Source organism: Neofelis nebulosa, chromosome 13 (assembly GCF_028018385.1).
Source record: "Neofelis nebulosa isolate mNeoNeb1 chromosome 13, mNeoNeb1.pri, whole genome shotgun sequence".
NCBI classification, from domain to species: domain Eukaryota; kingdom Metazoa; phylum Chordata; class Mammalia; order Carnivora; family Felidae; genus Neofelis; species Neofelis nebulosa.
This window is the reverse complement of record NC_080794.1, coordinates 58,166,208-58,183,415: the sequence shown is the minus strand read 5'-3', so window position 1 is coordinate 58,183,415 and position 17,208 is coordinate 58,166,208. Positions and strand designations below refer to the sequence as shown.

Genomic DNA, 17,208 nt, shown 5'->3' with positions numbered 1-17,208 from the left:
ATGTTGGGTTTTAGATAAGTACTCAAAAATATGTGCTGGCCCGCATTCCTGCTTTGCCTAGCTCAGTGCTCACCACCATCTGACACGTCCATATCTGTTTTGTTATTCACGCGGCCTTCCCCTACTAGACAGTAAGCTCCACACCTGTCTGGTTCACCACTGTAACACCAGCGCTTAGCATAGTGCCTAGCACATAATAAGCTCTCAGTAAGTGTTTGTTGGATGAATGAGCAAGTAAGTTCACGATACTAATACACGAATAGTATCTAAAGCGCCTTGCATTGGACAGTTAGCCCACTAGTAACGAGCCATTGATGTGGAATCTGTCCAACCCAGCTCTCTGTACAGCTCTCTGGTTCCAACTTGGGTTTAAGCTGCAAAGGAGTCAGAACACAAAGGGATCAAGTCACAAGGGAAACAAACGCCAGTCCCAAAGCTCATGCCTTTTTGTAGAGAGATGTGGAGCTTACTCCTGAATTCACAGGAAGGTAGCAACTCATAGTGCATAAAAGCTGAGATTTGGGAGCCAGACAGAGGCTGCTTTGAGACTCCGCTCTACTGGTGACTACTGATGACCTCAGCCAAGTGACTTAACCCCTCTGGGCCTCAGAAGTCTTATCCTTAAAGTGACCATAGTTTGGAAGTTCTGCTCGTGCTAAGATAACATAACAGGGACCAGATCTACATACTCACCTGATACACCAAAAAAATAGATAAAACATATGTAACCATGGTTTCAGATACTGGACTGGATAATGACCCCAAGAAAGAGGACATAAATGAAATGAGCCCTTTGAGTGCCCAACTTAATGCCTGGAGAGCATTCCAGGCTGCAGTTCAGGGAGAGAGAAGTGAGGCAAGTCCCAGTTGTCTCCCAGAGTTGGGGAGGTGCATGTGGGAGTCTGGAGCTACACACACACACACACACACACACACACACACAGAGTGGTAGTAGGGGCTACAGAATTTAGAAAAAAAAAAAAAAAGACAAGTTTGGATTGTGAAATATACAAACTCCCTGAACAAAGGTTTGTGGGGTGTTTTTTTTGTTTTGTTTTTTGTTTTTTGTTTTTTATTAATAAAAACAGATACTGTAGTTTGGAATGAAATTAATATGGTGAAGCAGTATGGTAAGGCTTATGAGAAATTTTCATTCCCTCATATACAAAAGACCTTGTCCTCATACTTTTAATACTTAAAAAAATTTTTTTTAATGTTTATTTATTTTTGAGAGAGACAGAGACAGAATGCGAGTGGGTTAGGGGCAGAGAGAGAGGGAGACACAGAATCCAAAGCAGGCTCCAGGCTCCAAGCTGTCAGCACAGAGCCCGATGCGGGGCTCGAACCCACGGACGGTGAGATCATGACCTGAGCCGAAGTCGGACGCCCAACTGAGCCACCCAGCCACCCCTAAGATATTTCATTATAAAACAGACCCGAAAACAAACCTTTAAACAAAAACCCTACCTAAACCAGCACACAAATATTTATACACACGTACACATACACACACACTCTGCCTCTCTCTCTCATCTTGTCATTTTCTCCTCTCTTCCCCTTCAATCTTCTTCACCACACTGAACACCATCTGATACACTGCACATTCCGTCCACTCAGATGTAAGCCCCATGAAAGGCATGGAGTACTCCCAGTGCCCGGAGCAGTGTCGGACACACATAAGCATCAGCAATTATTTGTCAGATGAATACATTAATTGATACATCGCTGAAGGTAGTCCAAATACCTTGCAAATGACTTACAAGTTGTAAAGCTTCCTCTCCTAAGAGATGGTCCTCCAAGTGCCATTAGAAGATAATTATAGCTCTTGTCATTATGAAATGCCTTTCTCTTTCAGTCTCTCTGGGCGTCTTTCTCCAAAGCTTTGGCCCACCTTTACTCACTCATGAGATGTTGACAGACATCAGCAGGACTGTGGCACCTACTTCACTGGCCTCCCCAAAACGCCGGGGTTCAGCTTTTCCAATACCCAGACCCAGCCAGCCCAAACCAATTGTGATCTTTTCATACTTTTGCCATGCCACTGAAAATATGGAACTAAAAAGAACTGAACTGACAATCCTGTTCCACAGTAACACTGGCCTCTGGTTTAGATGTCTACAGAGCCTGAGAAGCTACTCCAATCAGAAAGCCTTGGGGCACCTGGGTGGCTCAGTCGGTTAAGGTTAAGCATCTGACTCACTCTTGATTTTGCCTCAGGTCATGATCTCACTGTGTGATGGAACACAAGGGCTCTGTGCTGACAGCATGGAGCCTGCTTGGGATTCTCTCTCTCTCTCCCTCTCTCTCTCTGCCCCTCCCCTGCTTGCTCCCTTGCATTCTCTCTCTCTCTCTCTCTCTCTCTCTGTCTCTCAAAATAAATAAACTTAAAAAAAAAAAAAAAGGAAAGAAAGCCTGCCTCAACCCGTGGGCTGTCCATCCCTCCTGACCAACCACAGCTGGGCCACTTCAATAAATCCCATGGCCATGATTACATGTGGCAATGTCAGCAGGAAGTCTTGTCACTAGGAGACATAAAAGTATTAAAAGTATGGGGGTGCCTGGGTGGCTCAGTCGGTTGAGCATCCAACTTCAGCTCAGGTCATGATCTCACAGCTCGTGGGTTCGAGCCCCACATCAGGTTCTGTGCTGACAGCTCAGAGCCTGGAGCCTGCTGCAGATTCTGTGTCTCCCTCTCTCTCTCTGCCCCTCTCCCGCTCAAGCTCTATCTCTGTCTCTCTCAAAAATAAATGAACATTCAAAAAAATTTTATAATGAAATATTTTATGAGACCTTTAAAACCTTTATTCAGTTTCCACTAATTGGATTTTATGAGAATTCAGCTATAGCTGAAGTTTGCTTCTGGTCTAACCCTGAAAATAAAAAATGATTTTCCAAGCAGACTTTTGGTATATACAGCATTGACGTTGGGGAGGGAGTTGTTTCATGTACGTAAGAGAAAGGACTGGTTTTAAGAACTTTGCACAATTGATTGCACAGAAATGGAAGTGGGTACCTACCCATATCCTTGCATAGATATCCCACCTTCCTGTGATTTAGACTGTGCATGAGTTCAGACCAGCTTTCCCTGCCAGTACTGGCCTGGGGTCACATGCTTTCTTTTGATTCCTTTTTCTAGATTAGTGTCTGAAATAATAAAAAGTAACTGTTAAGCACTTATCACATCATCCTTTTGATCCTTACAATACTGTTAGGTAGTAGCTGTCATAATCCCCATTTTACAGATGAGGAAACTGAGGCTCAGAGAAGTAAAACAACCTGTACCTGGCCTCTAGTACAAGGATGAGTCCGAAATTAGTCAGCCTTGCCTAGCTCCAAATTCTTAATCCCTGTTATTCTGTCTCCCTTTCCTTGTTAGGTCCAAGTTCTTGATGAATGAATGAAAGAATGAATGAATGAGTAACAGAAAACTACTACCTTGATTCCAATGGACCAGGGACAGAGCCAGAGCCTGGGCGTTGCTCTAAACTGTACAAGCAGACAACCACAGATTCAGACCCTTGAGGACTGAATGAACAGGAGAATTGGTCAGGTTACAGGTTATAGTCACTTATTCTAGAAATAATTATTGAGCATTGCCTGCATGTCAGGCATTAGGCTAGTTTTGTCTGCTCCTTGTAGCCACAGGGTGACTGACTCTGGCCTAGGTGCCTCATCTGCACCTAGGTGCAGAGGCCTGGGCTTCTACTCAGCTCCTTCCCTTGTTAAAGTGACGCCATTGGCCTCAGGGCAGTGGGGTTGGGAGGGACTGGAAAAAAGGGAGTTGTTGCTGGCCCTGAATCCTGCCAAACCTGCCACAGCCTCTAGACTAGGTGAGTGATTCTGAAACCCAGGAATGGAGTTTGCTAGAAGTACAGAGCACTGCCTTACTCTAGAGGGGCTGGTACACAGCCAAATTTGGGAACCACAGTTTGGGCCAGTGTTTCCACATTTGATGAACCAGACAAAGGCCCCAAGGCTCTCTGACAATCTTGGTGCCGAGTAAGGAGGAGAGGTCACAGGAAAGATACAGATAACGAGGCTTGGTTTTAGTTGAGTGGTTTTAGTTGAGTTTTGCTTACTACTTTGTTCTATTAAATAATTGGATTTCTATGCTCATTTCTCAAATGTGAACCGTGTTATCATCTTGAATGTGCTTTTAAAAACTGCGCATGTCACCCTGTCTCCAAATCTAGCTTTGCCAGCTGTCTTTCCTACCTCCCCCCCCCCCGCCCCCCATCCCTCTACTTTTGCCCTGCTGCCACTGAGAATCACTTCTTTAGGCCATTGTTTCTCAGACTTCCTGGGTATAAGAATTAACTAAAGAAAAAGTGTGACTCAGGGTCCTGGGAATCTGTAACTGCCCTAGCGATTCTGCTGCAGGGAGGTCTGGGGAAATACAATCTCAGAAACAGTTTATGAGCTAATCCAAAGGGCCAGCGTGGGCCAGTTGGGAGACTCAGGAAGGTTCCCCACTGGTGAAGTGGATGGGAGACCCAGATTGTGTCCTTTGAGGGAGTTTTTGCTTACACAGGGCTTCCTGGGATAGGATTTGCTGTCATGGCTGCCCCAGCTCCTCCCCTCGCCCCCTCCCCGCCAAATCTGGTCATAAGGAAAGTGTAGGCCTGGCTCTCCCACCTTTGGGTTTAGCTGGGGGTGGGGGTGGAGCCAGGAAAGACCTTGCCGGATACTGGTCCTGGGGGAAGGAGAAGTGTGGGGATGGGTGATGCTGCCCAGCCAAGGAACCAAGGCCACACAGACCTGGTAGAAATGACAAGGCTCAGCTGGCTGAGAGCCCAGTGCTTCAAAGGGTGGGCAGGTCTGGCCCTTTCTACAAGGGACCGGGGAGCAGCTTGGTGAAGTGTTTGTGCTCAGCCCAGCTGGGGATTGTTATTCCCTCCCTGAGGAGGGGAAGTGAGATGTGCTGCAGTCCGTAGGGGCAGAAACAGTACAACATGTGATTTACTTTCCAGAGTCCAATGTATTTTTCCTTTCCTTCATGAAGGAATTTCCAGTAAACCCTCCTCCAGTAATCCGTGTGGGCTGTGCCCCTGCTGCACAGAACAACTTGATATATGCGAGCTCCCATGATTAAGAACTCAGCCAGCAAAGCCCTTACTCACCACAGTGGCATGTGGCTGTTAAGGTTTGTGTCTGTGCTAACAGGGAGAACATTTCCCATTTCTCTTTTTTAAACACGCTAGACTCTGTCTTAACAAGTTAAAGAAGTTCTTAACTAGCCCTCGCATGACTAAGTTGACTAGTTTACAGTTCCGCTGCTTAGAACTAGTTCCATGTCGCATGGAGACCCAACTCAAAACCACTAGACCTTCAAGAACTGTAAGGGATTAGAGCAGGACTGGCTTTTTCTTCCCCTCAGAATACATCTGCAGTTTATTAATTCTGCAAATAAAGCTGGAGAGCTGAAGGACCTTGAGATTCTTTTCACTGTAAAGCTTCCTTTTGAGACATGGTCCATCTGTTTTAGTGTTGGGTGGAGTCCATCAGGAGACTCTTATTTTTCCATGAAAATCCAGGGCAAAGTGTCCACATTACTGTCACACTGTAACATGTTAGCATATTTATAGCATTAGTAATATGGAAGAAAAAGGGTTCTTGGCTTAGTGTCACCTCCTTTAAAGGAAACTGGCCTGACTACACTGTTCTTGTCCTCTGTGTAGGAGGCTGGGCCATCATTTCCTAGCCTCTCACGGTATTCTGTATCCAGGCAACGTCACAGAAAACAGCCCACGACAGGCTGCCGGGGGCCCTCGGAGACCTGCGGAGCTCAGACTTGCCCATAGGGGGCGCTTTCTCCAACTTACGGGGAAAGGTGTTAGAAGTTGTAACTGCATTTTTCTTCAACACAACCTAGCTGTTAAAAATATTTTGGGGGACTAACATCTTTCCAGGCTTTCATCTAAACACACTATCTTTACTTCAGAAAAAAGAAAGCAAAGTTTTCTTTTAAACCACCTCCCTCACACACACACACAAAAGCATCAGAATTGTATGATGAAAAAGCAGATTTAAGAAATGGGACTAAGGGTTTCTGAAAGAAGGAATTGAAGTTTGAGTTTATAATTGGCTGCTTTTATTTTAGTCCATTCCTGGTCTGTTATCTGTTACCACCCTCTCAAAGCCTCTGGGGGGTGGGGGGGGGGGGAAGGAAAGCCACAGATATTGGTTGAGTCACAACGGAGGATGTAAAACCATTCAGGACCACGAAGGGCCAGTGATGGATTTGTGTTCCAGGTGAGCCTGTTCCCTCTGGTTAGCACAAGTCATCACTCCCTACTGTCGTACACTTATTCCACATTTCTGTGATTGGCCTAACCTTTCTCCTGACATTCTGTGTGAATTTAAGCTTGATCCATGAAATGGTAGGTCATATTGGTGGAAGGAGGAGACCTCGCCTACTATTCCGGATTGTCCAACGTGGACATACTTTAGGATATATTCTTCCTAAATCAATGAACAGAGAATAAATATTTAACATGAGATAGTGTCCTAATATGTGGAAAAAAACATCACACGTACAAGCCTAGCAGGACTTTAATAGCTGAGAAAAGGGTCTGAGAAATGATTTACTTCAGTCTACCCAGATAATGAATGAAGTGGGCTCAGAGAGTTGAGTGACTTAACCAAGGCTTGGGGGAAGTTGGGACACCGAGTTAGGGCAAGAACAGAAATCATCTAATTCCATGCTTTTCAACCTAGGGTGATGTTGCCCACCTGGGCACAATTGGCAAGGTGTAGAGTTGTCAGTGGGTTGCGGCCAAGGATGCTGCTGAACATCTGACAAAGCACAGGGCAGACCCCCAAAACAAAGAACTGTCCAGTTCAAAATGTCAGTAGTGCCAAGGTCGATAAATTCTAGTCCAACCCCAGGCCAGCCCTCTTTCCACATTGTTCTGACATGCTACACGTTGTTTTCTTCTAAGAATTATTTATTGCTGATAGAGTTTCAGGTCATCTTGGTTTCAGCAACAGCAAATCTGTCCATGTCCAAGTGTGCAATGTTATTATTTTTTTAAATTTTTTAAAGTTTATTTATGTTTGAGAGAGAGAGAGACAGAGTGGGAGCACGGAAAGGGCAGAGAGAGAAGGAGACACAGAATCTGAAGCAGGCTCCAGGCTCTGAGCTGTCAGCACAGAGCCTGATGAGGGGCTTGAACCCATGAACTGTGAGATCGTGACCTGAGCCGAAGTTGGACGCTTAACCGACTGAGCCACCCAGGCACCCCACAATGTTATTATTTTAATCATACAGTTAGGTTATGAATCATGGAACTGTAAGAAAAAAAATCCAGTGTATTTCCATGTCTTTCAAGGCGAGTACCTCATTTAGACATTTAATACCAGTCAGATGACTTTTAAAATTGGAGTTTTCACATTTTGTCCTTAAAAACTCAATTAGCCAACCTCACAGCTTACTGTGCTATTTTTAAAACTTGGAACAAAATTCTCGTCAGGCTCATATTATGTGGGGCTGAGGGAGATATGGAAGAGATTTTGCCAGGGCCCTCACCTTGTGTGGGAGGTTTCCTTGTTTCTTCTGGTGGAGATGGAATCATGTGTAGACTCTTTTCCTCAATATGTCAGGGGAATTAAAACCCAAGTAAGGAGAAAACTTATGTACAAAAAAAAAAAAAAATTCTAGCAAACTTCGTGAGTGAACATACTTATCTAGAAATTACTTTATAAAGGTTCTGTCAATTCCCAGTGTTGACTGAGAACCCTAATTTCTGTATTGACCTAAAAGTGCTGAAAAGTTTACTCTTGACCCTCTGGAGGCAGAATTTTTCTTTTCCATTTCCAGTAACTAACTCTACTTGTGGTATTCGAAGAGATGAGAACCCATCATGGTTGTTGAGCATCTTTTGCGGTGTTCTGTCCAAGAAAGTGTATTCTTCCAAGAAACCATATGCAGTGCTTCATGCCGTGGGGTAAATCAGGTGAAACCAGGTGCCATGGCAGTTTCCTGGTCTTGTGCAATATGTCTATTCACAGAAAGTGAAGTCATTTATTCATATTGTTGAGTCAGTGGATGTATGTAGTTGGGTGACAGACTCCAGATCTACAATCTAGTTCTATTTCTGGGGTCTGAGTGGAGAAGGAGAACATGGATATTTGTCAGTTCAAAAATGGCATTTCCATGTTGACATCAATTTTCACTCCTAATTTTTAAAGAAATTACTACATGTGAAAATACAATAAATATTTCTGCACAAGATGAACTCTCCAGATTATTATTTTTTCCCAAAAGCCCAGTTATGTTTTATGCTCAACTATGGTTTCTTCACCTGGGTTGTTTGCACAGCTCGATGTGGGGCTTGGTCTCATGACTATGAGACCATGACCTGAACCAAAATCAAGAGTCAGACACTCAACTGACCAAGCCACCCAAGTGCCCCACACTCTGGGTTTTTTGAAGTAAGGAATCTCTTCTATGACTTTGAGGACTTGATGCTTAGTTTTCTATTTCCATGCGAATGATATTTATGCTGTCATAGGTGCCATTTATTAGTATCAGTCACTGCAAATGTAGGCTATGTATAAGTAAATAACATTTTTAAAATCTTCTTGTTTTTCTTTTCCTTTCTCAGTATCCATACTGAGAGCACACCCCTGGGCTTTCTTTGCTTTTTGATTGAATTTCTCAGAGGGAACTTCTTCAGTTCCCCAATCTCATGCCCCGTTGTCACTATAACTCCCAATTTACAGACTGTATTCTACAGGTTACATTTTTATATTCACCAACTCTCAGGGAATGCATGTTTTATAAACTTTGTTGATCATGTGCCCTAACCACAAAAGTGTTTTGCAGATTCAGGGGCGCCTGGGTGGCTCAGTCGGTTGGGTGTCTGACTTCAGCTCAGGTCATGATCTCAGGGTCCGTGAGTTTGAGCCCTGCATCAGGCTCTGCTGACAGCTCAGAGCCTGGAAACTGCTTCGGATTCTGTATCTCCCTCTCTCTCTGCTCCTCCCCTGCTCATGCTCTGTCTCTCTCTGTCTTAAAAATAAATAATAGAAAACATAATTAAAAAAATTTTTTTTTAATGTTTTTATTTCATTTATCAAAAATAAATAATAAAAAACATTAAAAATTTTTTTTTAATTTTTTAAAATGTTTTTATTTATTTTTGAGACAGAAAGAGACAGAGCATGAGCAGGGGAGGAGCAGAGAGAGAGGGAGACACAGAATCCGAAGCAGGCTCCAGGCTCTGAGCTGTCAGCACAGAGCCCGACATGGGGCTCGAACTCACGGACTGTGAGATCATGACCTGAGCTGAAGTCAGACGCCCAACTGACTGAGCCACCCAGGCACCCCTTAAAAACAAAATAAAAAAAAATGTCTTGCATATTCATTTTTAATGTATGTCGACTTATTTATTCTTTCCTTCATTTAGTAAATATCTATGATCAAGTGTAGTATGTTCCAAGCACTGGGGTTAGAGCACAGAAGGGAGCAATCCTGGCTTTCAGGGGGCCTAACCATGGTGAGCAGGGACACATGCATACTTCTGTACCAGTAGGTTATGTGCACTACAAGGTAGATGGGGAGGCAGTAAAGGCTGAACAGAATCCCTCAGTGTCCAGGAAGAGGAAGACGTGCACGTATCCAACTTTTGAATTCTGCTCCAGACTATGCAGGTTAGTAAACTGGCCCCATCAGTAAACTGGCAACCTATTGACAAGTGCAGAAGGCCTCCTTGGGGGGGCATTTTTACAGTGGGCCATGTGTGATGGGTCCTTTTACATTTTCATTACAGAGGAATGCCTGAATTTTGTCCTACTTTTCTCTCTTCTTGGATTCTGAGGGGGTTATTCCATCTTTGTCTGTCACCATTCACTGCTCATCTCATTCATGACTTCAGATTTCATAGACACCATAGTTGGACTCTCGAAATGACTACATGTTGTGGAAAAGTGATGTTTACTGCCAAAATTCCCCCAAATTCATCTCATTGTGAGTGGTTTTAATGATAACATGAATAGGCAGGGAATTGGGAGGCCCGCTGAGTGCATGGAAGCATGTCCCTCACTTAGGTTACTGTGTGCTTTCTCATTTCACCCACAGATTAATTGGCACGGCCACGGTATCCCTGAAGGACCTGATTGGCGACCAGAACAGATCTCTGCCATACAAACTCATCTCCCTGCTGAATGAAAGGGGTCAAGAGACTGGGGTGAGCACCTTCTGTCTTATTGAATGGCTTTGAACTGAGATAAGTAAACAAAAGTTCATTAAGAAGAGTGTGACATTAGGCACGCCTGGGTGGCTCAGTCCATTAAGCGTCTGCCTCTTGATTTCAGCTGAGGCCATGATCTCATGGTTCGTGGGATCAAGCCCCACATCAGGCTCTGCACTGACAGTGTGGAACCTGCTTGGAATTCTCTCTGTCCCCCTCTCTCCTCCCCTCCCTCACTCGCTCTGTCAGAATAAGTAAGCATTAAAAGAAAAGAAAAGCATGAAATTATATTAGATCACCACACACACACACACACACACTTACAGGTTTATACTTGCAATCACAGAACTAGTAGATTAGATAAACTTGACTTTCTTCAACAGAATGCTCTAGAGTTAGGTGGCACCCTCTCTTGGTATAGCTCTGTGCATATCTGCTCAAGTATTTATTTACATTTGTGTGGTGAGTATAGCTCTGTGTATCAGACGCTCTTTGAAACACTCTGTAGAAGGTATTTCATTAATATTGCCTTGGAACATCAAGATGTGAATATTAGCTATTTTCTGATTACAGCCTCTAAATGAGTACATATTGATATTGTCTGATGTGAGTCCAGAATTCTCTTTCTCAAGTACACTTAAAAGAAACAAATGGACTCAAGGCTCATAGCTCTCAGATTTCACGTTTGCTAACAAGTGCTCATAAAGCTACCTACCATGCTTATCCCATTAATCTCTAACACCTTCATTTTCCAATCAATTTATTTTGCTTGGGAGCTAGGACAAAGGGAGAAAATTTTATACTAAAATAGGCCATCCCTGGGGCACCTGGGTGGCTCAGTCGGTTAAGTCTCCAACTTTGGCTCAGGTCATGAACTTGCTTTTGTGAGTTCAAGCCCCACGTTGGGCTCTGTGCTGACAGCTCAGAGCCTGGAGATTGCTTCAGATTCTGTGTCTCCCTCTCTCTCTGTCCCTCCCTCACTCATGCTCTGTCTGTCTGTCTGTCTCTCTCTGAAAAATAAACATTAAAAAAATAATAATTTAGGGGCACCTGGGTGGCTCAGTCGGTTAAGCGTCTAACTTTGGCTCAGGCATGATCTCATGGTTTGTGAGTTCGAGCCCCGCATTGGGCTTTTGTGCTGACAGCTTGGAGCCTGAAGCTTGCTTCTGATTCTGTGTCTCCCTCTCTCTCTGCCCCTCCCTTGCTCACACTGTCTCTCTCAAAAATAAATAAAGATTTAAAAAATTTTCAAAATAGGCCATCCCTGTTGGCAAGAATATATAGGTGAGGCTTCTCAGAGCCCATTCAGAATATCGATTTGGTTGGTCTAGCCTCCAAAACTTATGGGCTTGCTGTCAATCTTTCTAATCCTAAAACGTAAATTCAGAATGTCAGCTGTCATTTATTTATCCAAAACCTGGCTGAGAGAAATGATACTTAGGAAAGATAGTACAAGTCAGTGATGTTTCTGGCTGTTTGGGGTTTTGTTTTCTTTTTTTTTTAAATTTTTTTTTTTAACGTTTATTCATTTTTGAGACAGAGAGAGACAGAGCATGAATGGGGGAGGAGCAGAGAGAGAGGGAGACACAGAATCTGAAACAGGCTCCAGGCTCTGAGCTGTCAGCACAGAGCCTGACTCAGGGCTCGAGCTCACGGACCGCGGGATCATGACCTGAGCCGAAGTCGGACGCCCAACCGACTGAGCCACCCAGGCGCCCCGGGGTTTTGTTTTCTTAAGCACAGAAGAAAGCACATGTAGAAGCCTGAAATGGCAGTGCCGTGGTGATTGAGTGGAGTGAGGCAGATGAGGGGCTTCAAGTCCTATCTTCTGGTAGTTCCTACCCGCCGTTAGGGAGCACTTCTGGGAATCCTGACGTTATTGGAAAATCATTGATCCAGAAGTTGAGCCATCGATGCCCTCTTCTAAGTTTTGAAAGTTTGATTCTTTACTTAAGTTTAGCAGTTGAGCCCCTCTTGCTCCTTGCATTCGGCCTTCGGGTTGTGGCCTGGGTCCTTAGCATGGGTAGCCATGAGGTGCTGCTCTCACGATTGTTTACTTGCCATGAAACTGTTGTTCAGGACCCCATTCATTGTTCTGTTCAGCGTCTCCCAGATCTGTGGTTCCTAAGTTGGCCACACAATGTGCTGATCCATGAGGGAGTATTCACTGATGAACAGACAGATGAGAAAAAATAAGGACAATATAGTGTGTGTGTGTGTGTGTGTGCGTGTGAGCACGTGCACGTGTGTATGCGCTCACACTGGAGTTTGCCGCATGTAGCAAAAGTGGCAGTTGAAAGTATGGGATGCCCATTGCAATTTGAATTTCAGGTAAATGATGAGTAATTTTCAGTAGAACATAAATATTATGTCTGCGTTTTAACTGGTAACTTGGGTGTGTGTGTGTGTGCCAGCCATCCTTATTTGCAAGGCTCCTTTTATTCTGAGATTTGTCCTTTCTCGTTTTTGCTGTTAAAATTCATTTCTTTTGTGAAATTCTCATAATAGTAGATAGCAGTTGTGGGCTTAGGCTAGCACCCCTATGTCGACTCCCCCTAGCATAAACTTGTTTGAAATTTTGTAGGTTCATGAAATATGTAAGTATAGGAAACTCCGCCCTAAAATAAGGTGAGAATTTTATCTCATTTTCAAAATGGGAATAACTTGATTTCCTATCAGGAACTGGTATGTTTCTTCCTTTCCGATAATGAAAGTTACACCACATTTTCTGCCCTCCTTCTTGCCTTGGCTCCTAGCCATCGTGGAGTCACATTTTATGCAAGATGCAATTATCTTGAACTTCATGATTTGCATATTGGTTTCCTCTTTAATCAGACTCGATTCCCTCTTTTATCCTGTTTTATGAATCACATTGTTATATAATTTTTGTTAGGCGCTCAAGTTCTTTTTAGAGAGAGAGAAAGAACAATAATTTTCAGCAATGAATAAAGAGGTCAGTGTGCAAACAAATAACTCAACCGTTTCAAATGAGCCTCTGTGACTGGGCGCCATCTCAAGTCTCAGATGGAGGCTAATTTCAAGTTCATGCTTGCTTGTCACAACTTTGCTCCAGTTTGTGAGTTGCCCCTTGGCAGTGGTACACTTGGCAACCTGTAACAGGTAATTCGTTTCCCAGGCTTTCCTGCCTGCCTGGCTTACATGAGGGAGGATACAATGGAGAGTGTGTGACCTTTCTCTCCTCTTCTCACCTTCCCTTCCCCCTGCCTATTCCATCCAGAACTTTTGCTCCTGCTGATTTGGTTTGCTTTGAGTCTGTTACCCTGCACTGATTCTGTCTGCAATGAATTATTTCTACCTAGGCCACCATTGACCTGGTGATTGGCTATGTTCCACCTTCGGCTCCACATCCGAATGACCCCAGTGGGACCAGTGCATCAGTCATAGAAGGTAAGCTGACCCTTTTGAAGTCCCAACCTATGCCAGAGGCCATCTATTAAAGACACACAGGGAGTCTCCAAGAAAGCCTTCTTCGTCATTATTCTGTCGGTAGCACCCTGCTTACCTAGACAGGGCCCCGTGAGGCAGGTGGAGCTGCCCCAAACTGGGACAGTACAGTTGTTTGTGAAATGCCCTTCAAGGGAGAGGAGAGGGGTGAGACAGCCCCTGCCTGACCAGCCTCGCAGTGGGCCCGTCCAGCACACACAGACTCTAGTGGAAGGTCCCAAGCAAGGCTTTGCTTCACGTTTGTACCTTCTACCGCTGGTTGGAATGTCCCCGGTGGTAAAGCTACATGAGTGGCCTCTACTCTCTTTGTGTTTCTTCACCTCCTAAGTGTGTGATCAGCACTCCATTTCTTAGTAGTTACTAAGTAAAGAAAGTGGTTGCTGGCTTTCTGGAGCCATTGCTGGAAGCTGAAGTGCTGGGTGATAAATGCTTTAGGGCATGGTTCCTGCCTTCGGAGGAGTTTAGAGAAAAACACTGACTCCGGAGTTTAGAGAAAAAACTCTTTTTATCCTGAAACTGTAACATTATGAATAAGAACAAGGGCTTTGGGGTCAGAATGGCCTAAGTTGGATTCTGTGTCTATTGTTTATTTACCGTGTAACCTTGGGTAAGTCACTTAGCCTCTCTGAATCTCAGTTTTCTTTACCGTAAGGTAGGGATAACAGTGGCACTTAGATCAGAAAGTTGTGGCAAGGATTCAATGAGATAAAGTATATAAAGTACTTCGCCCAGTACCTAGAATGCTACCTTAATGGTGGCTATTGTTATTATTATGATTTTTCTTATGATTTATTGTTTTATGATTTGTTGTTTTTACAAAAACAACTCCTGGTGATATGTAGTCATGAGTTCCGTTGGGTGGCACCCTCTGTGTGAACGTTCGGATTGTTGCCTCTAAAAATCAGAGCTATTGGAAAAGAATGATCTGGTTTGGCTCAAAGTCATGTTGGGATGACTAAATGTTTATTTTTAAATATCTTTTAAACAAAGGAAAAGAAAAAGATTGTGTCCTAGTGGACCAGAAAGACTGAGAATAAGCAACTTCTCAAGTTATTGACAGTGTAGGGGGAGGTCCCATCTCCTGAGACAGACCCAGGTAAGACCAAGCTCAGAAACCATGCAATTTCCCTGGAGCCAAGGCTGCTTAAAAATGAGAAAAGCACCAACTCTTGAACTTGTAGACCCAATGGGGAGAAAATCCTTGCCATCTAGGCTCCCTTTGCTTGAGGTTCCTTCTCCTCAGCTCCTGGATTGTATTGGCAACGCTAATGCTCCAGCAGTGTTTGTGGACTGACAGCCCACCCATTCCCTTTGGAAGCTCGCTCCCAGCAGGCTCTACCATGGCAGTTGGCAAAGGTCGTCCTCAGAAGTTCTATAGAACCCCTGATCATGCTGGATAGAGATAGGAAATAAACCAGAACCTGAGTTCCTTTCATTTGGATCTTAAACAAAGGGTGTGTTACTAGGTGCTGGCCAGGAAATGAGCAGTGTATGCAGGCCAGTTTCATTTTCAAGGGTGAGATGACAACACGAAACTTTTTTATTTACAAAACATACAGGGTTCTTTGCCCTGAAAGTACTATCTTTGTTGTATAAGATGACTATTCACCAAAGTTGGGTCAAGGGGGACATTCTGGGGTGCCTGGGTGGCTCAGTCAGTTGAATGTCCAACTCTTGATTTCCGCTCAGATCATGATCCCAGGGTCATGGGATCCAGCCCTGCACTGGGCTCTGTGATGAGCGTGGAGTCTGCTTGGGATTCTCTCTCTCTCTCTCTCTCTCTCTCTCTCTCTCTCTCTTCTCTCGCCCTCTGTCCCTACCCCACTCTCCTTCTTTCTTTCTTAAAAAAGCCCAAAAAACAAAAAACAGTTTTAAGGGTGACATTCTGAATGATGGCTTCATAATCCCGCTGAAAGAATCTTTTCTTCAACATTTAAGAAAATCTTTCAATATCCTGGATTATTTGGATGTTTCAAGGGAAAACCTTTTTTTGTCTTAATAAGACAATTCAATTCAACTAAGCAAAGATATCTTTGAGTATTCACTACAACTCTGTGCTAGGGAAGACACTAGGGGGAAAAAACCCAACAACTTGCAGTCTTGGGGGGAAGATAAGACAAAGAAATATGAGGCAGAGAAATAATGGTGAGAGAGCCACACCTTCTGCCGCCACATACTTTAATAACCAAAACAGAACATCTGGCCCAGAATTTTTTTTCCCTTCCTTTTAATTAACTCTTTTAAAAAACTTTACCATTCCATGTAAAAGCAATGGGTCGGCTTCCTCTAATTTATATAGATCTTTACAAATTTTAAAAAAGATTTGAACTTGTTGATCTTCTTTTTGAGTACGAAAGCAATACCCATTTGTAAAAACGTAAATATTGCAGAAATATAAAACACAGAATGCACATCTTCCACGCTCCCACCCTCCTGAGATAACCACTGTTCATGATTACCAATATCGTTTGTAAAGATTACCAACCACATAGTGAGTCTTGCATAGAAGAAATTTGAAACACTAATGATAGAACACAAAAGTGAAGATTTTCAGGAAGATTCACTGCTGGAAATTGAAGAAACTAATTTGACCACAGATCCCAGGAATTGGATATAGGAGGTGTGTGTGTGTGTGTGTGTGTGTGTGTGTGTGTGTTAAGGACTTGTTTTCTTTTAAAGCAGTTTTAGGTTTACTACAATATTGAGAGGAAGATAACAGAGATTTCAGATACACACCCTGCCCCACACATACATGGCCTTCCCCGTCATCAATGTCACTCATCAGAATGATGACATTTTGTTTTACAAAGGAAGAACCTATGTGGCTCACAGTGAACGCATGTGACATCATAGTCACCCAAAGTCCATAGTATCCCTTAGAGTTCATTCTTGGTGGTGTATATTTGATGGGTTTGGACAAGTGTGTAATGACATATATTCATCATTATAATATCATACAGAGTATTTTCAGTGCCCTAAAGTCCTCTGTGCTTTGCATATTCATCCACCTGCCCAACCTTTGGTAACCCCTGATCTTTTCATTGTCTCCATAGTTTTGCCTTTTCTAGATTGTCCTTGAGCTGGAATCGCATAGTATGTAGACTTTTCAGATTGGCTTCTTTCACTTAGCAATATGCATTTATGATTCCCCATGTCTTTTCATGGGCTGATAGCTCACTTCATTGTCTTGGTACACCATGGTTTATTTATCCATTCACCTTCTGAAGAACATCTTGGTTGCTTCCAAGTTTGGCAATATGAATAAAATTGCTCTAAACATCCGTGTGTGGGTTTGTGTAGACATACAGTTTCAACTCCTTTGGGTAAAGACCAAGGAGCATGATTGCTGGATCACACGGTACGAGTATGCTTAGCTTTGCAGGAAGCCCTCAGTCTTATAAAGTGACTGTATCATTTTGCATTCCTACCAGCAACGTATGAGAGTTCTGTCATTCCACATCCTCGCCAGCATTTGGTATTGGCAATGTCCCGGATTTTGACCATTTAAATAGGTGTGTAGTGGCATCTCATTGTCTCAACTTGTATTTCC

The 17,208-nt window shown here is 43.5% G+C and overlaps 1 protein-coding gene across 4 annotated transcripts in view; it reads left to right on the top strand.

Moving 5' to 3' along the window:
• MYOF (myoferlin) overlaps positions 1-17,208 on the top strand; it is a 153,203-nt gene that overhangs the window by 31,507 nt on the left and 104,488 nt on the right. For all 4 annotated transcript variants that reach the window (XR_009252459.1, XM_058697186.1, XM_058697184.1 and 1 more), the window contains exons 4-5: positions 10,082-10,190; positions 13,514-13,601. Coding sequence is in view for 3 of the 4 variants with exons in the window: in XM_058697186.1 (XP_058553169.1) it covers positions 10,082-10,190; positions 13,514-13,601 (197 nt within the window). In the remaining variant the exon portion in view is untranslated. The remainder of the gene's footprint in view (positions 1-10,081; positions 10,191-13,513; positions 13,602-17,208) is intronic.